Below are 22,509 nucleotides of genomic sequence, written 5' to 3' on the forward strand. Positions count from 1 at the left end.
GAGAAAGAATAGCCTTCGTCGTCATCGGCTGTCGCCCCGCTCAATCCTGTAGTCATCAGAAGAGGACGCCCAGTCGACCGCGATGTTGTCATTGAGGCCGGGTGGGAAGCCGGCCCCGTCTGTCCAATAGTGTGGCGATCGGCTGTTGAAGCCCCGCCCCCGGCCTCTCTGGCGAGCCAATCGCCGAGAGGGAAAGCGGGATCATCCCACCACCTGGCTCTTCCCTCTCTCGGCTCACTCGAGGACGCGGCCGGGTCGAAGGAATCTCCGTCGCCACCGCCTCAGCAGGATGGCGGGCGCCGCCACCGCGGGGCTCCGCGCCTCCTACCACCGGTTCTTGGACCGGATTGAGCTCATGCTGCCGCCCCGGCTGCGCCCTCTGTACAACCACCCGGCAGGTAGGGGAATGGGGGGTTCTTCTTTCCTCGCTGGAGGTGACCCGGGTCAATGTATGTTGTGAGGAAGACTGAATGCCTCTGGTATCCACACGTAAAAGCAGAGGGCCCTCCTTTTTAACAATAAGAAGGCATTCGGCCCTGTCCTGGGACATCATTGCAGAAGAGGACCGTTATATTTGGCCATCCCTTCCCTCAGCCCATGTTTATAGTTTAAGGGAGCCGAAGTGAGGTGGTGGTTAGAGGGGAACCACTTACCTGGCCCACCTGTCGGGGGTGGGTTTGCAATCCCCACTCATCTGTGTGACCTTGGGCCAGGCATCTTCTCCCAGGGATGTTTTGTGATCATGACATTGATGGGTCATAATTATAACGGCGACAAATGCAAGATACTCCACTTACCGGTAGGCCGGGAAAAAAAATGAAATGCAAAGCTACAGAATGGGGGACGCCTGGCTGGACAGCAGTATGTGTGGAAAAGATTTTGGAGTCCTTGTGCACAACAAGTTAAACATGCGCCAACAATGTCACGCGGCAGCTTAAAAAGTCAATGGGATTTTGGCCTGCATAAGTAGGAGTCTAGTGTCTAGAACCAGGGAAGTCATACTACCTGTCTATTCTGCCGTAGTCAGACCACACCTGGAATATTGTGTCCAATTCTGGGCATCTCAATTGAAGGGAGATGTTGACAAGCTGGAATGTGTACAGAGGAGGGTCACTAAAATGATTAGTGGTCTGGAGAAGCCCTATGAGGAGCGGCTTAAAGAGTTGGGCATGTTTAGCCTGCAGAGGAGAAGACTAAGAGGAGACATGATGACGGCCATGTATAAATATGTGAGGGGGAAGTCAAAGAGAGAAGGGAGCAACTTGTTTTCCACTACCCTGGAGACTAGGACATGGAACAATGGCTTCAAATTACTGGAAAGGAGATTCCACCTGAATATTAAGCAGAGTTTCCTAACTGTGAGAGCTGTTCAGCAGTGGAACTCTCTGCCCCGGCGTGTGGCAGAGGCTCCTTCTTTAAGCAGAGGCTGGGTGGCCATCTGTTGTGGGTGTTTTGAATGGAATTTTCCTGCTTCTTGGTAGGGGGTTGGACTGGATGGCCCACAAGGTCTCTTCCAGTTCTAGGATTCAATTATTAATCTCTGTGACCTTGGAAAGGGAGGGAGCTGTTTTAATTTCTTTTGGGGGTGTATTCCACAGGGTCGGGGCGGCCACCGAAAATGCCTTCTCCCTCATCGATGTCAATCACATTTGTGATGGTAGTGGAAGTGAGAGTAGGCTTCACCAGATTATCTTAAAGTATGGGCCGGTTGGTATGAGGAGATGTGATCAGATAAGTAAGTTGGACCTGAACTGTTTAAGGCTTTAGAGGTCAAAACCATCACCTTGAATTGGACTCAGAAACAAATTGGCAGCCAGTGCAAGTGCTGTTGTAATGGGATTGTACGTTCTCTGGGTCCAGCACCTGTAAGTAACCTGGCTGCAGCTCTTTGAACTAATTAAACTTTTTGTGCACTCTTCCGGGGCAGCCCCACCTAGAGCCCATTACAGTCATCTTAGTTGGGATGTAGCCAAGGCATGGACCACAATGGCCAAATCTGGCTTCTCAAGGATCCATCCATCCAACCCCATACTGAGTCCCTATACCAGGAGAAAGACAGGATATTTAATAAATATACAAAAATTGTGTATGCATACATCCATACACACACATCACCTGACAAAATAACAGGATATAAGTATAGGATGTGTCTATACTGTAGAATTATTGCAGTTTTACACCACTTTAATGGTCATGGCTTTATGCTATAGGCTCCTGGGGGTTGTGCTTTGATGAGGCATCAGCACTCTTGGGTTGTGAAGGCTAAAGACCTTGTTAAACTAACTATGACTCCCTCAATTCCATAGCATTGAGACATAGCAGTGAAAATGGTGTCAAGCTGCATTCATTCTACAGTGTAGATGTACCCCCACGGACAGGGAATATTCTAAAAGCACCAAATTTTGACTCATTTTGGAGGCTAAGCAAGGTCAGTCCTGGATAGTACTTGGATGGGAGACCACCAACAAATATTAAGTGCTTTATTTCAGAGGACAAAATTGGTAAAACTACCTCTATATATTCCTTGTCTTAATACCATCCTATGAAATTTAAGTGGGTAACCATAAGTTGACAGGCACATATCCCATAAGAAATCATGAAAACTTTTTAAGTACGGTATATGGGGCTGGACATTTGTGAAGGGAATGGGTAGGATGAGAATCACAATGTCATTCTACATCCTACAGGAGAGCAGGCTTAACATGACCCTGAAGTTTTATAGTTCTTATGTGCTTTTCTATCTTCCTGTAGTTTTATTATAGTCTTATTGTTATTGTCAAAGGTGTGTAAAAGCTAGAGTTCTGTTCAGCTTCTCCATTGGCACAGATGCTTTTTTGTAAAAACATAAGCTCTTATCTCTGTGTCTCAGGAAAAGGAGAGGGTAATTTAGAAACAGGATTGCTTTGCAAGCAATAGCCACACAGAAAACGAGGTGGCATGTTTCGAACTGTGTCCTTCTGCACTTCTCCTAAAAATGTTAGATGTCTGTCCTTCACTGCAGACCAAGCTTTGTAACTCTTTTCTTCTGTCAATGTGTTTTGGGGCTTGTTTTATTTTTGTGTGTGAAAGAATGCTGCTTTGGTACACTATTGACTTAGAAGGTCACCTGTCCAGAAAAGGTTTACTGCAGACCTTTTGCCCAGAGCCCACCAAAAGTTGGAAGTTACCTGCATACTTTATTAAATAGTGTTTCTGTTATAAGACCTGGAAGAAATAAACAATTTCTTTGTCTTCCTATTATGACAAAAGAAAAAGAAAGAAAAGCTGCAAGGAACAACCTTTCTTTACCCCCCCCCCCCCCCCAAAGTTAATAAAATCGCTATTTCTATTGTGGTTTTTTTTTAACAGAGCATGCTTTCAGTGGAATGCTTCCTTGTTTTCTCTCGACAATTCTGAAATCATTCTAATACTTAATGTCTGTCAACTGCCAGTGAAATATTTTCATCTTAAAAGGAGAATGGGGAGGAGTGGGATAAAGGTGTTTAAAATTGTGCATAGTGTAGGGAAAGTAATAAACTGGATAAGGAGACTTTTTGCCTCTCATAACACTAATAGCTGTGTCATGAAATAATGCTGAAATGTATGAGATACAGAACAGATAAAATAAACTGCTTCTTCATACAATAAACAGTAAACCAGGAAATTCACTATTACAAGATCTAGTGATAGGCAACAACTTGGATAGCTTTAAAAGCAGATAATGAGAAATTCATAGAAAATAACATTGGTTACTAAACAGAATACATGCTACTGAGAATAACAGAAGGAAAGGTGCTATCATACTGCCATGGATCTCTTTATGTTCTCACTGCATATATTGACTATTGTATACAATAGAGTCTCACTTATCCAAGGTTCTGTATTATCAAAGGCAGTCTGCCTTTTAGTAGTCATTGTTTTTGTAGTAAATGTTGCAATGTTTTGGTGCTAAGTCTGTAAATACAGTAATTAGTATATAACATTACTGTGTATTGAACTGCTTTTTATTTCAATTTCTTGTAAGACATGATGTTTTGGTGCTTAATTTGTAAAATCACAATGTAATTTTATGTTAAATAGGCTTTTTTTCTTAATCCTTTCTTATTATCCAAGATTTCCGCTTATCCAATGTTCTGCCAGCCCGTTTATCTTGCATAAGTGAGACTCTACTATACCTTTGAATTTACTCACTGCAGAAAAGGAAAAACACTAACTAATCTTTAGTCTTTAACTATAATCCATTCTCAAACAAACTGCTTGTTATCTATCTTCTTTTATCTGAAACTTGCTTTCCTAGTTTTTGTATCTCTGCAGTATGCAGACTTCTGAGCCTTTTGACCTGGGCTATATTAAGAGAAGAATTCCGGCTTTCATTTTCTTTGCAAACCATGATAACCTGTAGTTGTCTTCTGCTGTTCTGAAGAATCTCACTTTTATTGAGAGGTTTATTACACAAAGGTTAACACAGTGTTATCCTGTTGTGCTGAGGAGAAGTTCCATGGCACAGTGTAGATGATAAATTAAAACTGAAAGCCTGATGTCAGATAGAAAATATGTTTTTGGTGAAATGTCAGTCCTATGACTTTATTGTGCTGTAGTGCTTCATTCAAATCACAGTCTAGTTACAAACTCTATAGATAGCCTTAGAGTAGCTGTTTGATTTGTTTCAGACTGTCACATTTTTCTATTCTATTCACCAAACTTTCTGAGGATCATTGACATAATACACATGAAACATATTTGTGAAATACGTATATGTACACATGCTATGTATTTTTATGAAGATTGTGAAATAAAATTAGGCAGGCAGCTAAGGAATGGCATTGAGAAGAAGCCAAACTTTGTTCAGATTTCTGTCTTTCATGTTATTACTTTTCTATACAAGTGTTTCATGCAATAATGATTTGCTGTTCATATATCTGAAAAAGTGAGTTCTACAAAATAGTGTTCGAAGACTTGTTGGCAAGTGTAAACTAGCCTGTGGAGGAAGGTTTTAGATTTTCTCTCTGTTGAATTCCCCTATCATTGAGGTTTATTCATATTTTTATGTCATGATACACACAAGTTCTGCCCTTCATTCAGGTCATTTTGATGACCTAATTTGATAAGTGACATTTGCCCTAGAACACCAAGTGCAGTATCTGAGACAAATCCCTTTACTTCTGGCATGTTAATCACTAACTGTAATTAACAACTTAAAATTGTTATTCTAATAGTTTCTCTCTGTCCTCAAACTATGTAAGATATGAACAGTTGCCAGCTCTTTAATTTGTGATATTTGTCATGTAGGGGAAATTTAGTGTTTGCAGCAGACGGACATAACTTGGTGCTTTCTATTTCTTCTTTGTAAAGCTCTGTCTAGAAGGCTTATTAGAATTTTCAGTGGCATCATGAATAACAATCACTGTCTTGAGATAAATCTGTATACTTATAAGAAGGATATTTGAGGAACATTTTAATATTTTAAAGAGTATTGCTTTAATTGTTGAAAGGAGTATGCACATTTATATGCACCAAGTGTGGTAGACCACAATCTGCTGGTAAATCTCTGGTTGATTTGTACTTCAGTATGGCTTTCACCATAGTGACAACAGAAACTTTTATTTCCATCCTAAATTTGGCTGTTGAAATAAAGAAGGTTTCATGCAGGGTCAAATAATAGGAATAGATTTGTGTATGAAAGGATTATGCTGGCTCTAGATGTGGAATTGAGAGAAAGTTACTGAGCATGTGGTTAGCATAGAATTTCCCTCAATTTCTTCTTATTCCACTTTCTTTCGCACCCATTGGGTATATATTATTCACATGACATGATGGGGATGGGATTTATAGAAGGTCTGACTTCTCAAGAGCTTGCTGTAAGAGCTCAATTTGTTCTTTGTTTCTTTCTCTGACTTGTTAAGAAGAAACAAAACCAAGAAGGGAACTTTGCATTGCGAGATGGCACATTAAACCAGTCACAGAACAAAGCTGCATGGTTTGCACTGATCAGTGTGCACTATCATGGTATTCACTCAAGACAAGCCAGGAGTCATACTGTGAGTTTTATATTGCTGAAATGCCTCTGAGATCAACACTGGGGACATATTCTACTTTCCCCATGAGGCTCCTGATTCTTTTCTTTTTGTTCTTCCAGGCAAGTGAAAAATACTTAAAGTTATAACTAGATTGGTGTAGTTTTGATAAACCAAAGTATTTAGGTGGAACGGTCAGTGTCAAAGTATTTAGCTTTAGTTTAACATAGGTATATCCCATGAATGGTATGAAATATTACCTTTATTGAACTTAATTAAGAGAACATATAATCAGAGTTGTACTACTTAGAAGTAGCAAATGCACTAGTCACGGGAATGTCAAACTCATTTCCACTGAGGGACACATCAGCCTTATGGTTACCTTCATAGGGCAATTTGTAAATATAAGACTGGATAAATGTAACAATGTTGCCCTAACATAAAAAGCTTCATGGACCACACAAAATAAGGTGATGGGCCTGATTTGACCTGTAGGCTTTACATATGACACATGTGCAATATGGTTCCTCTTGATTAGGAACCTGTTTTTGGCTTTTGAACAATCTAATATATCTAATGTACACAGCTGCAAGGATTCTGCATCCACAGATTCCACCACCCCAGTAGATAGCAAGAGCCTACTGCATTTCAGTTTTGAAAACAATTCTCTTTAAAGTGTTGTAGAATCTTTATTACTACAGATCTTGATGTAGATTCCTATATATAGTTATTTTATTAGCTAGATTTATAACAACTGCTAAATTTGAAATGAGTGAAACGGTACACTACAGATAAGTTATTAATTTTCATGGACTGAAATAGTTAAAGCAAATATTTGTTCCTTTCCCAATATGCAGCAGATCTCGGGGCTGCTACAGGACTTTTATGATTTCTTTCCACACCACAATATTTCTAGAATGAGACAATGGTCAATCTGATAGCTGCATTGCAAAGGTTATTTGGCAATTTGTTTAGTAACTTGTGAACATGGTACCTGTTCTACAGGTATCTTTGCCACTTGTGAAATATTGTACATCTAACCAACCTTTTTTAGGAAATTCTTTATTCAGTGGTCACATACATTTGTGTTATCAAAAGAAAATGAAAGGATGACAACTTCCAGTATATGAACATGTTCCGCTCCAGAAAGCAAAGCTTTCTCTCTGTTTTCATGGAAACTACTTTGAGAAGCATGGTCGTTATTGCAGATAATGAATAATAGAGCATCACATCACTGTAAAACATCCTGTGTAGCAAGTCTAGATTACAAGCACCAGGGGCCAAAATTTTGGATTCTCTCCACTGTCAGTGGAATAGCATCTGTCAAAATCTGAAATGTCAGTGGGTTGCAGGAAAAGGAAGTGATAGTTTACACAACATCCCCTGTTGCTGCCTGTGAGAAGGTAACAGGGACTGCCATGCTCCTCTCTTCCTTTTCCATAGTTTCTCATAGACTGAAAAAATTGTCAGTAGCGACAACCATTCAGAAGAAGTCAAGGAGTGGTGCAGATGATCAATCATTTAGCATCAAGTAATGCTAGAAACCCAGCAGAGGGTGGGGCAACCTAGCTCTAAAAGCCAGTGAGGAAGTAGGAGGAAGAATCTGTCAGAGAAGGTGTATTAGGCTTGTCTCCGAAGGGGAAGGCTACCATTGACTGGGGTGAAGGCAGAGGGATAAGAATTGCCCAGCATTTTTCAAAGACTATAAGGGCTTGCCTCAGGAGAAATGAGAGAAAACCAATGTGAAGTTCTACAGCAGGATTGTCTCAGTGGTTTGGCTCTCAACTTAATGAGCCACAACAGTGCTCGGGTTCCCACCCTCCTGAATAGCTTTCACGTTGCAAAGAGCTTCAGGCAAAGCTCTGTATCCTGGAGGGGCAACCTGGCTTGTCTGCTCCCCCAGACGTGGTGAGTGATCCTGATGGTCTCAAACTTCTCCTGCTTGGACCTGACTGCACAAAGACCTAACTAGAAAAGAGGCTATTTACCTCTTTACCTTGATTTGAGTGTAAATTAAAGATTGTTGGTTTCTGCCTCTAAAATCCCTGAAACAATAATACCTGAAAATAAGGATATCAGAGACACTCTTCTGACTTATGGCATACCATGAGATAGAAATAGATGGGATTTTATCTGGTGGAATTGTATCTTCTTAGCAGTTATTAAAGACTGAATGCCATAATGTGTTTCTCCCCATGGCGGTAGAGGGCACAATCATAATGCCTCACCTGGCCATGAAAAGAAGAGAAGTAGCTGAAACCCCACTGGATAGAATAATTAAAAGGAAAATAGAAATAGATAAAGGAATGACTGGGCTATTGTATGATGAATTAATCACCTTAACTTACGATACAAAAACAAACCTTACAGATAACTGGAAACAGGAAAAAAAACTTTACTGAGAAATTAATTGGGTCTTGGATTGACAATATTCATAAAATCAAACATATAAGGATTAAAGAAACCCAAAGGAAAATAATATCCAAATGGTACAGAACCCCACTCCAAGTAGCACATATAATGGGAAATACTTCAAATAAGTGTTGGGACAGCTGTGGGGAAATAGGTACATTTTCCCACATGTGGTGGGACTGTAGAAAAATTCAGAACTTTTATAGAAAAATAAAAAATTATGGAAGAAATAATAGGGAAAGAATTAATATGGGACAAAGCTAGATACATGTCTCTCACAATAAAGGTAAAGGAAGATAATAATTGGACAGAGATTCTAAAATATATGACAGCCGCAATACAAGCCACAATAGCCTGAGGATGGAGGGACGATACAAAATGGGATGTAGAAACCTGGTGAGCTTATATATCAGAATATATAATTAACGACTTCATCATTCAAAAGAAAAAATATATACAAATAGCCTAAAAGATCAAGACTGGTTAAGGAAATGGACTGTGCTAATCGACAAAATAGACGGAGACTAAAAATACAGCACCTTGAACCAGGTGTTCCACACGATTAAACTGATATATTGACAATATTTTGAATGGCTGTTCCAGGAGGGTGGGGGTATGGGGGGGGGAGGGCGGGGGGGGGAGGGTGATACATTTCTAAGGATTGTTTAAAATGTCATTTAAGGAATAGTTACCTTTGGAACAATGTATACTGAAATAAGTTATGTATGGCAAAAAATAGTTAATTGCTGGGAAGTATCAAAAAGAATAAAATATTTTTTTTTAAATCACAATGCCTCACCAATAATGGAGAGCCAGTGCACTCCTAGCCTTATTCCATACTCTTTTTCCATACATTTATCTTAGGACAATTACAGCAATATGTTGGTACTAGATAACAATTATTCATCCTGAGAGAATAATCATTGTTTTCTTCTTCTGATTTGGGAAAAGTGTTTTCCTTGCCATGAACTGAATTTCTATTTTGAAAGTTTTTGATGTATTTCATAAGTAAAGTATAGTCATAGTCTATGATATTCTATTCATCCTCCCTTTTGTTGTGGTTTTAACAACTTATATCTGGTTACTTCTTCAAGGCTGCTTTCTGTTTGGATAATTTGCATAATTCCGTGACTGATCAAGTTGTTGCAGACTGCACATAGATGCCTAAATTAAATGGCTAATCCCAACTAGAATAAACTCCTTGAATCAATTACTGAATGATAAATTAACTGTTATATAAATCCAGTTGTTTTAATGGGTTTCCACTAGTTAGGATTAGTGGTTGGATTTCAGCCAAAGTAGTCTACACTTATCTGATTTCTTTCCTGCCTGGCAGGTTTATTGTGTGTAATTCTAGTTAAGTAGCTTCATGATCTAACTGAAATAATCTCTTGCAGGTCCCAAAACAGTGTTTTTCTGGGCACCAATTATGAAATGGGTAAGCTAACTTTTGTATGTAATTTAATGTGTATGTAATGTGTCCGACTCTAGAAGTTTATGTAACCTAAAGATTTGCCTCTATGAAGTAACTATGAAGTATATTGTTTGAATGTGATTGACTCATAGATAATACAAGACAGTTACTTGTAATGCAAGATGCAACCATTTCTTTACCCAAGTTGAAAGTGACAGCTTACGAAAGTCAGCAGTCGGCTCCATATTCATCCACAGGTTCTGCATCTACAGATTGAATGAAACAAAGCTTTAAAAGATTCAGGAGGGTAATCCTAAAAAGAAACCTTGATTTTTCCATGCTTGAGCACAATGCTGATGTGAGGGCATATGCTGTTGTGTAACTTCCCCACTATTTCACAGTTCTTCAAACTCTTTCCGGCATTCATTTGAGTTGTTTGCCATTTTATATAAAGGACTCCATTTTATTACACTATTGTATGAGACTTGAACGTCTTTTTGGTATCCATGGCAGGTCCTGGAGCCAAAACCTGGGGGAAACCAAGGGCCTGCTGTATCTGTATTAATAATACTTTAAACATGATTACAACCCAAGAGGAAGTATTATTTAAGAACACCTCTTTTTAGTCAGTCTCCTGTAGTGACCATTTAAATTATTTGTCTGATTTACGCATTGCATGTCTTCTCTCCATTTCATTGCATCTGTGCTTCAAATAGTGGAGTTGGCTATTTCAAATAATAAGTTAGGTAGCAAGCATGTTCAATGGTCCAAGAGAATGCATCTAGCCACCTCTAAAATTACATTGGTATCGGAAATGATGGGTTTTAGATTATATATAAGTGTTACCTCTCATTTCTTTTAATGGTAATGTATAATCATGGTATTTTTATTGCTGTGGTCTTCAGATTGCTTGTGTTCCTTTAAAAATTTATATGCTGACCCCTCATTTTAAAGAATAGGAAAATCAGGCTTCTAGAGGCCTCCGATGCTGCAGCTAATTAAATGCAAATGTTAAATGAATGCTTTTTAAATGGATGCTTTTTAAATGGATGCTTTTTAAAGCTCTGTAACAGCCTTGAAAAAGTCTACAATACGGTGTACATGTATTGGCATAGTAGTGGATGATGAGACAGGTGTGGCCTTCAGATACCACTGTTACAACTCTCACTGTGCTTTAAGAAGCTAATTACGGGCACAAGTCTGTCTTACAGGCTACCTTGAAGCTTGAAATACTGACATAATTGACAACCTCTTTTTCATATATCCAATTTAAACTGTACAATATAATACTAAAGTAGGCTGCTTTTCCCCTTCTACAGGGTTTGGTATGTGCTGGAATGGCTGATATGGCCAGGCCAGCAGAAAAACTCAGTACGTCGCAATCTGCAGTCTTAATGGCTACAGGTATGTTTTTTCTCATTTTCTAAATGATCAGCTTTTATGGAAACAGTAAAATCAAAGCTAAAAGACAGAACTGAATTTGGAAACAATATTTCATTCTCTAGAAACCATGCACTTGCTGTTGTAAACATACAGTATTGAGAATCTAACTACTATTAAGCACTAACTTTTCTGCCTCTTACAGGACCTCTTGAAAGGGTTCTGTTTCAACTGGCGAGACATTGCTCTAAGAAATATACACTAATTATATAAAAATTGAATGATGAATTACAAAATAAAAACAAAACAATTTTGCTCATAGTACATAATACATGTTAAACTGCATTTTGTTGTAGCATGGCTTGCTGTATTGTAGCATACCCAAACAGTTCGGCAAATCTGTAAGCCAACTGTGATAATATCTGTGTAATGACCCAGATTTCTGCCTGTAGATGTTATTCCCTGCAAACATGGGTCCCCTTCTACTAGTTGGAGTATGAAGAACGCTCCATGGTCTGATGGTGCATTCATTATAAAACTCTTCAAGAACGTGGCATTTTCCAGACCCTATTCAGACAATAGGAAGCCTTGCCTACATTCCCAAGTCCATTGTACAGCATGTGCAGAGACATGCCTCATTCATTTTACTAGGGCTTGTTTTTATTTAATGCATTTTGCACCAGGATGCGTGTTCTACAAGTATCTTCCATTTCATAGAATCATAGAGTTGGAAGAGACTTCACAGGCCATCCAATCCAACCCCCTACTAAGAAGCAGTAAAATCACATTCAAAACACCCCTGACAGATGGCCATCCAGCCTCTGTTTAAAAGCTTCCACAGAAGGAGCATCCACCACACTCCGAGGCAGAGAGTTCCACTGCTGAACAGCTCTCACAGTTAGGAAGTTCTTCCTAATGTTCAGGTGGAATCTCTTTTCCTGTAGTTTGAAGCCATTGTTCTGCTTCCTAGTCTCCAGGGCAGCAGAAAACAAGCTTGCTCCCTCCTCCCTATGACTTCCCCTCACATATTTATACATGGCTATCATGTCTCCTCTCAGCCTTCTCTTCTGCAGACTAAACATGCCCAGCTCTTTAAGCCACTCCTCATAGGGCTTGTTCTCTTTTGTAAAAGTCAGCAATAAGGAAAAATATAATTGGTTCATAAATACAGGCAGTCTCCAAATTACAAACATCTGACTTACATATGACTCCTAGTTACAAACGGGAGTGAGATAAGAGGAAGTAAGAGAAATCTACCCTTAGGAAAGGAAATTTACTCTTGAAAGAGTTACCATTGGAAAAGGTTTCTCCACTGAGGCTTTATCACCAATACATGATTCCTCAACAAGCTGATTTTTTGAAAATTCAATTATCACAGAGACAGAAAGTGAAGTGAAATCTTCTAAACGGGCACAGACAGCAAAGCAAATGTTATTAGGGTATTAACCCTTCCCTATGTTATCCAAAATACTTTTAAAAAATGGCTGAAGTTACATTTAAAGTATCTATCTGTTCTGACTTACAAATACAACTTAAGAACAAACCTACATGACCTATCTTGTTCGTAACCAAGGAACAGCATGTACCTGAGAGCATTAACTCAAGTGCAATCAGATAGGCACATGAATGCAATTGAACACGTCTAGATACAACATATGGCTTCTCGTATGAACATCTGACACAAGTCGGTATAACTCCTTTAAGTGTTAACCTTGTTTCTTTCTTTATTATCCAACAGGCCTTATCTGGTCAAGATATTCTCTAGTTATTATTCCTAAAAACTGGGGCCTATTTACTGTTAACTTTTTTGTTGGCTGTGCTGGTGGTTCTCAACTCTACCGTATATGGAGGTAGGTATTACAAGTGAATAGGGAGGATTGAACTATGGTTTATTTCAGGATCTGTTTCTCAGGCCAGATGAGCCCCTGCCTGCACTTTAGGGTTGCCAGCTTTTCTTGATATAATGCGTTGGTTTTAATACTGCCTGGATCAGAACTTTTTATTACATTGAAAAGATGGTGAGAAAGAGAATTGAGAATTAAATTACCTTAAAGAATTTGGCAACTTCTCTCTGTTGGATTATTAGGACCATAGTCCTAGCTTTGATATTTGGTTGTTATGTCTTTAAACCTTATAAAATGGTAACTCCATCAAAAATGTATTTGTGCTGTGGGAGGCACAAGCTTTAGAAACCGTCCTAACTGTCTCTGCTTCCTTCCTCCTTTATCAGCAGTATCTCAAGATATAAGGAATCAAGGATAGAAAATTTGCACAAATTGCTTTGTTGCATATTTCATGTATGAGGAATTAACATTGTAAAAAAAATTGAATGTGACCAAATATAACTTTAATTTTAGATTTAAATTTAGGTTTCTCAGCTGGTAAACTTTCATATGTACCTTAATGAAATTTCTAAATTTTTAAAGGTTCAACATATTGGGAAGACTGCTTTATGTTGTTTCTCCCTGCTTCTTGATAACATTAAGACAGCAGATGTCTGGTTAATTTTGAGGTAGATGAGATTTCATATAATAGTATAGCTTTATTTCTCATTGTGCTATTGCACAGCAAAATTACACGCCTTCCCGCACACACATCACAAAACAACACATCCATTCCTCCACACCCCCACCAGCGCTTGGATTGTATAATGAAGCCAGCACATGGGTTGTACTGTCAGAACATTGAAAATCAGTGATCAGGTGGTTTTCTCCAAAGATTAACCATCCCACTCTTCATTTTTTATGTAGAATTCCTAAATGCTGAAGCAAATGAAAAATGTCCCCAAATTTCTGTTTAATTCAAACTTGTATATCTGTTGTGAGTTTTTTTGAAGATTTTAATCCACTGTAGTCATTGACTGATAATGATTTATCATCTTTCTTTCTGACAGGTATAACCAAGAGCTAAAAGCCAAGGCACTGGAGAAGCAGCAGTAGAAATTCTAACTCATCTCTTTACACCTCAGTTGTAAACATCTTCCCAAGGGACCTAGTTTTGATTTTGTTCCATTTTCTGGTGTAGATTTTTACTAAAATAAGTGGTGCATGTTTTTCTATACACAATAGAAAGCAGTCTCTCTACATTCAAATAAATCTTTCAATGAAACAAATACAGTAATTAAATTAAAAATATAATAAAGTGTCTTTTAAAAATTATGCCACAGCCAGTATTTTGCAGTTATTCTTATGTATGTAAGTAAACTCACTGCAATCAGATTCTACTAATCCAGTTTAGTTGAATCAAGTGGCCTGAACAGAAATTCAAGTAAAAAGTTGTATTTCCTAAATAGGGGTTTCCTTTGTAAATTCTATATCCATTTATGGCATAGGATAGACTCATTTTTAAAACTGAGTATCCATAGGATGCCAGTGATTCAGAAATATTTGAAACAGTGGGATCCTCAAGAGTATCCTATATATATGTATAGTTTCAAATTTTTCACTTTACCAAAAACTAGTAAAGCTGCATAGTTAAGTATTTTCTAAGAAATGTTGCTAAGATAAAAGGAATGTATATTGCAGAAAGGTAGACTAAAATAACAGGGCTAAGAAACTATCTGTTAGCATTCTGTTCAAGGTAGTGCAGCAGGTGGGAAGGAGAAATTGTACAGGTGCTGTTGGATTCAAGCCACTGAATGAAGTTGTTAGTATCACAACTCAGTTATGGCTAAGAGGTATCAGTTATTTGTAACAGAAAGACATTTCCTGTTTTACCCTTTCAAAGTTAAAAAATATACCTAGTTCATCTAAAGAACATTTTGCACGGTAAAATGCACCTGACCGATTTTGTCAACAGCGGTACCAATGTAATTGAAAATTAACCCAAGTTATGAAAAGGAGTCAGGTTTTGGATCTGGGAAACTGTTTGGCTTCTGTTGAGCTAATCTTCGTGGTCTAAATGTAATGGTCAGTTTCAGCTACAGTAAACATAGTGTAACTGCTAAACTACCATCCCACAACTGCTCTAGTGTGTTTACTACTCTTGGTGGAACTAATAATTCCATTTGTACCCTTGAAGTGAGGCATTACTGGCTGTTGAGGCTGAAACTTCACTCTTGTTATCTTTGCTGTGTAACAGGGCCTTTCACACAGGAGTTAAGATGAAACTGAACAACAGCTTTAAGCAGTACCCCATTAGATTCACTCCTTTCATTAATCAGAAGAAGCATTTTCTCATCTGAATAAGTGAAATACAAATTGAGGTCTCTACTATGGCTTTGTCCTGCTGTATCTTAAATAGAAAAGAGAACCTTTTGCTGTAGTGGCCTTGTTCATATATTTTGCAATAATGGATATCAGTGCCCTGCATTTTCTAACAAAAACATGTAGAACAAACACATATCTATACGTTACACAACCAAGCTGCGCTTCTCATTTTAAACATCCATTCTGTATATATGTATGTTTTTAAGTTGCCTGTTGACATAATAACCCATGAATTTCACAGGGTTTTCAGAGGAAAAGAACACTCTCAGTGGTTTTGCCAGTTCCTTCCAGCCGTCTATTTTATTTAGTGGTTTGAGTGGATATTTTTGTGCGGAAGAGTTAATCACACTGGGAACTTAGCTCCAAATGCCCATACAAAGGTTTTCCTCTCGTTCAAACTTACTAATACACTTCAGGACTTTTGTGCTGTAGCCAAAACACATACTTAGAATGTATATTAAAGATTTATCCATCCGAACAACTGTAGAGTTTTCAGTTGCCTTTATAGTTTATCTGCTTTAATATAAAGTACAAGTGTGAATGTCCATGCGATGTTCAAGTGTAGCTCCTGCTATTCCTCATGCAAGCTCAAGAACATCTGGATTGTTCCCCAACCTTGATGTAGAGCAGGCCTGCACAACCTGCAGCCCTCCAGATGTTTGGGCCTCCCAACTCCCAGAATCCTCAGCCAACCTGTGCAATTGCCAGGCATTCTGGGAGCTGAAGTCCAAATCACCTGGAGGGCCACATGTTGTGCGCAGGCCTGCTCTAGGGAGAAATTCAGTGCAGGGGGGATGGGGAGATCCAAACCCCAATTGATTTTAAGTAGAGGTATGTCTTTTTATCGCTCCTCCTACAGCCTTTTAAAACCCTGGATTTTAAGAACCACTCATCCTTTAATACTAAAGGGGACACTGAAGCAGCCTTGCTTGGGGTAGTAATGATTGTTTGTCATGGTTCCTTGACCTGCAGCTATGGATAAATGAAAATGAGAATAGTCTGGAACTGTCCTGTACGCCCTTCTGTTTCCATATTTGATGTGTGAGAAAGGTGAAGATATTTCAGTGTCCTTTGGCACTTGATAAATTATGACACACAACAAACAACTAATGGAAAAAGTGTATTAAAATATTCACAAGAGTACAATAGAAAACATGTAAATATCTGATGGGATGTGTGTTCAACTGAAAAGTTAGTACAAATTATATGTGACTGCCAGTTCCCAATTTAATGTTAGAGACCACATAGAACATACATTTACCCCAAATTATACACCTATTTTATAGGTGTTTACCTCTTTCTCCCCCACCCCTCCAATTTAGCAGCAGCATCATGTGGTGCCCCATAGTGGTGCTCTCCAGATAAGCCCACAGAGTCCTTTCTGCTCTATGCAGCAGTTGCTTGTGAGAAAGGGGGCAAAGGAAAAACTGTACAAGACAAATTCATTTCCAGTTTTTAAAAAGTGCAGAAACAAAGTAGAAAACATGTCAGTAGCTGCATTGTGTGGAGCTGTATAGAGCAAAGGGAGATCTTGAGAAGGTAGTCCAAGGTTTGGCGAGTTCAATTTCACAGCCGGGAGTCCTTTATTAGATCTTGATCGCCTTTCACAGAAAAGGGGCATTAAATACAGCACCATAGGAAAATTGCCCTTACACATGATTGAGGTGTTCTCCTGCATCTTAACTTGGAAACAGGATTTCATAAAAGGGACTAGTCCCACCAATCCAGTACAAATAAAACAACTGTGATTTTACAATGTTTTTAGACAGGCACAAGAATATGTAAACTATGAACAAGACTTTACAGATTTCAGGGCTCATCTGTAGATGACTGAACAACTGCTCACTTCACCAGGACTGTCTGGACACAAGGGAAAGCATTTAAACTGCATATACAGAGCAAGTTGCGAGACAGAGGTCACCTACATTTCAAAAAAGCTAAAACAAACAACTCAAGTTTTTCTAATCACACGTCACATGTTGATACGGCAGATGCACAAAGTACTCTAGCAAGAGACAAAGCCTCATACACAAATGATATAATTTATGAAGCTCTCTCTCAAACTTGGGATTGCACAAAACACTTTTCTTCATTATACAGGTGCTAATCTGCTGGTCATGCTTTGACATCTTCTCTCAACTTGTTAAATGACCACTGGTATGATCATAACTTACTGGCATTTTCTGTATTTCCAGTATTCAGCCCAGCATATAAATAAGTGTCTTGACTACTAAGGTGAAACTTCATGCATCTGATGAAGTGAGTTTCAATCCATGAAAAGTTAAGAAAAAGAAACAGGTCAATCTTTGAGGTGCCAATAAACAAGATTGGTTTTGTAGCAACAGACAAAAATGGCTACACTCCACTCTTGAAATTTTGAAAACTAGCCTTCTAATTGGTTTGCCTAAAATAGAGGAAAGGTGAATCTGGGCAAACTAAAATTAACAGGACTGAGTCTTTAAAACTAAGATACTATTTACAAAGGAGATCATGGCATACACTCACTACAGACAAATGAGCTAAAGGATGGTCAGGCCACTACTTTTATATGGTTTGAAGTATTATCAGAAAAAGCTATACCAATGATTAAGAGCCAGTAGTGAACATCCACTGACTGAAGAAGTTCCCCAAAATGCTTGGGAGAGGGTTGTTCAGAGAGGGAACTCTCCAGAGGCCTTGTATACTTCTTGTGCTTGCCAAGTGATCAACTACTCGGTTTTGAAGGTGGTAAAGGAATACTGATAGGAGGACATTTTAAAACAATGTTTGTTCCACACAGTGAACAGTATCCAGGCTCTACTGAAATTCTGGAGAACCGGCATGCATGCAGAAAACAAATGATCAGTTTTCATATTTTAAAAAAAATACCCAATGTATTACTTCAGAGATCCCCAAATTAGGAACTTAGTGCCAACCCAATTATTACTTTATTTTTATCCCCCTTTTCTCCTGATATAGAGACTCAAGGCTGATGGCAATGTAATAAAATAATGTCAAGGAAATGTCTATTGGATAAAGATTAAAACAACCAAGGTGCTGTATTTCCCAAGTAAAAGATGTTAGAATGAAAAGGATTTTTTAAAAAAATCTGTGATGTTATACAAAGACTTGAATAAGAAATTGTTCCACTGCAACTAAGTCTACAGTCTATTGTTCAAGTGCCTATGATTAGCACTGAATTATGTACATTAATGAATATAAGTTCAAACTGTTTGCATATATGAAACACTAATGTTCATGTGAAACATCCACCTTTAGGTTTTTGTTGCTCCTGGTAGTGACAATCTATTATCTTGTACTGGGGGACAGAGACACATATTTTTTTCCTTTGTGCAAAAAAGTATCTCTTACAAGAGGTAGCTCTAAAACAAGGGTGGCCTTTCTCATGTGCTCTACATTTTTGTTTACACAAGGTTCTAGTTATGTGTTTTATATTTATGAAGCAAGAGTACTTCATATCTCATAAAGTTAAGGCAAAGCTTATCTCTATTATGTGATTCTCTCAGTTAAGACTATGTGGTGTGCTCCTTCAGGCCAAATTTAATCGAAGCTGGGATTCTTTGTAAGAATCCCAGCAACCTTCCACTTGTTCAATGGTCTACCTGCAGTTTCTTACTGGTCTGTTAATTGATAGAAGCCTACCTTCTATACATTCCTGCTCTAAAGAGAACAAGCAAACTAAGAATGACCTGAGCAGTTCACATGAAGCTTTTAAAAGCATCTTAATTTTTAATATTTTCTCAAATGAATAAAGAAGAGTGACAGAAGAGAAAATGCAGAAGGTTGCATTCCATAAAGAAACATTTTTAATATTAAGAATAGCTTCATAAGCTCTCTAAAATGGGTGGCCCGATTGGTGCACTGAGATTATTGGCATTACTGTTGAATTTATATTTCTCTGTCATTATCCTTGAATTAATCTTCACTACATTCTCATTCATGTTTACTCCTGTAATGTTAATGTTGGGGAATGGATTCTAGGATTACTGATTTCTCAAAATGCACTTCTGTTACCCCTATTATTGTATAACATAATGTTATACAATGCATAAAAACCTGTGGGGTGGACGCTTGGTATAAGGAAGATGTGAAAAATTCATCATGATGCAGCATTTCTGGTAAAACAAAAATATGACAAGCACATCTAATGCATCTGCAATGTACTTATGTACAAATGCAAATATTCACCATTTCACAATAAAAAGAGAAAGTCTTATAACAATGGAGCATCAAGAGACTGGCTAGAATAAGAGGCAGTAGAAGAATTCTCTCTAGCCAAGTTAAATCATGAGGTACAAACTCTGAAACAGACCCCAGGAAAGTTAAACCAGAGGAACACAGGAAATAGCAGATGCTATAACACAAATTTTGCCATGACTTTGTTGTGACAGCAGGCTACATGAAATAAGACCACATAGATGAATCTTTGAAGTTGCTCCAATAAGCAAGTGTCACAGTTAAAGAGTTCAAAAGAGAGAAAAGGAACTGAAGGGTTGTTTCATTTATATCATTTATGTGTCATTGATGACCACTTGCTGTAACCAATCTTTGCTACAAATTTAGATAAAGCTACTAACAGTAGTTCTCTAATTCAGGCTTCTTGAAGAAGCCTTCAGTTAAATTAGGCTAGAAGCATCATTTCTTATTTCAAGATAAAATAACCCCTCAGAAGAAGCATTTTCATAAACCAAAGTTGACAAAAGAAGTACAACCCTATTCGTATTTATTAAAAAGCAAGACCGATTAATGGAATTTACTTCCATGGTAAAGGGGCTCAGGGTTGCAGCCAAATTTCATTACTGAGATGACAAGGTAGAACATTAAACCAGCCACAGAATAACATATTAATCAACCATTCTTGCTGAATTTGTAAAAGATATTTTGAAAACCAATATATTAAGGACACACACAACTTAAGATAAAATCTGATAGAGCCTGCCAGGGGAAAAATTATTTCCCTCTAAGCTTCATCAAATCCTTAGTGGTACTTGGTCACACCATGATTTAGCCAAGAAGAAATCCCCACTCAGAACATTTAATGCTATACTTTAAAAAAGGTTGCTGAGAAAATGCATAAGCAGAAAAACATGCAAGATGACCAAAATAGCAGCAGACCACCTGCCTGAAACACTGGTGGGGTGAAAGGAGAAAATAAATGTGGGTTCAGAGGCTTAATGTCATCATAAAACAAAGGCAGGGATGCACAGCTCATCCCACAGCAAAGAAACAACAGCCATTCTTGTTTTAAGGTAAAACTGTATTTAGTCAAAGAACTAGTGTCAGAAGGACCTTGACCCTGTCCTTTGGAAGCTCACGCTTAATATCCCATCATACTTCATGCCTTCCATGAAGTGCCCCCTTATGGCAGTGGAATAAAACAGCAGAAAAGGATTACTGAGAATTCTAGCTATTTCTTCTTGAAATAGCAACATCTGATAAGCTTTTTAAAATTTACCAGTAGCAGACAAATGCAAGAACTTCAAGTAAGTCTTACTAGGATCAAACTGAAGATCCACTTAGCACTTCGTTACCCTATTTTTGTTCAAAAATAATGGATTTAATTTTTATTGCAGAAATCCCACTAGACCCAGAAGAACTTGCATTTAGAACTATAAAGGAGAAAGAGTAAAGTAAAAGGGGGGCTTTATTAGTATTTCATTATTAGAATTGCCTACTGAAAATTCATAAAGTTAAAAAAGCCATTTCATTTATAGCTTTACATTAAAACTGGACAAAGGTTTGTCAGTGTCCTGAAATAAAACCTTGGCTCTAGCCAAGAGGAAACCATGCTGGAAGTTGAAGGCAGGTAAGAGCTTTTCCCTTTGCAAAACAAGGGTGTTGGAACGAAAGGACAAGAGTGAAGTATAATCGAGTGTAAAAAGCACCAAATTAGGAAAAGGAATCATGCAGAAACAGTTCTAATGTCCATTTCAATAAAAAGGAAAGAATCTGTAAAAAACAAAATATCAAATGCACTAGAATATCCAGGAATTTTCCAGTTTTTCCACAGAACAAAGACACATTACCTAAAGGTGTAAAATGAATATTTGCTTTCTTCCCCTTATCCTAAATATAAAAAAAATATTGGCAATTTATAAGCAGAGTTCTTATCATAGTTCAACATGCAACATTGGTCTCATTTCTGTACGATTAAATAAGACTATTTACACACAATACATATATAATCTCTTTCTCTCTGTATACACATGCATTGGTCCTAGCCTAGGCGTCAAAGGCCACATGTGAGTTCTCTGGGTCAACTTTATTCAAGCGATTCCAGTTTGAATTTTTGTTTAGCTTTGGGTAGGCTGGGATCTTCTCAGTTTTTCCGAATATCAGCATAGACCACAGATTCTGACTTGATGATCTTGTCACTGCAATGCCCTCCGGAGTGATCTAACTGTGCATAAATTACTGGGCCCTAAAAACAGGGAAAAAAGAAACAAAGTAAGCACATGGGAAGATAACACACTTCTTTTACCACACTGCTGGGAGGCAGAATCCATAAAAAAAACAAGTTATCTATAACATGATTAGCTAAATATGGGAGTCTCTGACACATTTACCTTAAAAAGGATTTATATAGAAAATATTCCAGGTTAGATGGACTTTTAAAAATTACCAATCGGCTGAAAGAAAGCACATGTAAATTGCTTTTTAAAATGTTGTCTCATGGAAGTCTGGCTTTTAATTCTCCAGGCCTTGTTCACAATGTCCTCAAATGTGATGCAATAACAAAAATTCTTGAGGAAAAATACCTGTCTAGCAACATGTACTCCACTAGATGGCAACAGTTTTCATGATTATTACAAGACAAGGCAGAGGATCTGAAGAGTAAGCCATGAGTATTTACATTTAAAAAAGGTTATGTAATCCAAAAGAGATCAAGTCTATTGAGGCATGTTCATGATAACCTTTGAACCTAGAATTACAATCACCAAGTTTCAGTTGGTCACCTCCCCAGAGTCTGAGCAATGTATTTGTCAAAAACAGTCCATATAGGAATACAAGATAAAAAGGAAAATAGCCCTAAAATGTTCCCTTTAGGTAAAACACTGTAGTAGAGTTTTGCTTAATGAATCAACAGTGCATATGAGTTTTT

The 22,509-nt window shown here is 38.0% G+C and overlaps 2 protein-coding genes across 5 annotated transcripts in view; one reads left to right on the forward strand and one right to left on the reverse strand.

Moving 5' to 3' along the window:
* The first annotated feature begins 113 nt into the window (after positions 1-113).
* mpc2 (mitochondrial pyruvate carrier 2) lies at positions 114-14,357 on the forward strand. The gene is made up of 5 exons (XM_003219106.4): positions 114-398; positions 9,803-9,843; positions 11,139-11,223; positions 12,938-13,049; positions 14,093-14,357. The coding sequence occupies exons 1-5, from the start codon at positions 290-292 to the stop codon at positions 14,136-14,138; spliced, it is 393 nt and encodes a 130-aa protein (XP_003219154.1). The 5' UTR covers positions 114-289; the 3' UTR covers positions 14,139-14,357.
* A 2,157-nt stretch (positions 14,358-16,514) lies between these two features.
* Positions 16,515-22,509, reverse strand: part of LOC100564977 (myelin protein zero-like protein 1) — a 33,136-nt gene continuing 27,141 nt past the window's right edge. For all 4 annotated transcript variants that reach the window (XM_008107721.3, XM_008107720.3, XM_016992534.2 and 1 more), the window contains exon 6: positions 16,515-21,828. In XM_008107721.3, coding sequence (XP_008105928.1) covers positions 21,727-21,828 — 102 coding nt within the window. In that variant the 3' untranslated portion in view covers positions 16,515-21,726. The remainder of the gene's footprint in view (positions 21,829-22,509) is intronic.

The sequence above is a fragment of the Anolis carolinensis genome, chromosome 3, assembly GCF_035594765.1.
Source record: "Anolis carolinensis isolate JA03-04 chromosome 3, rAnoCar3.1.pri, whole genome shotgun sequence".
In the NCBI taxonomy this organism is placed as follows: Eukaryota; Metazoa; Chordata; class Lepidosauria; order Squamata; family Dactyloidae; genus Anolis; species Anolis carolinensis.

Coding starts and splice junctions, on each gene's coding strand:
- mpc2 (XM_003219106.4), top strand. CDS start 290: ATGGCGGGCGCCGCCACCGCGGGGCTCCGCGCCTCCTACCACCGGTTC. Junction 399..9,802: donor TCTGTACAACCACCCGGCAG/GTAGGGGAATGG, acceptor AATCTCTTGCAG/GTCCCAAAACAGTGTTTTTC. Junction 9,844..11,138: donor GGGCACCAATTATGAAATGG/GTAAGCTAACTT, acceptor CCCCTTCTACAG/GGTTTGGTATGTGCTGGAAT.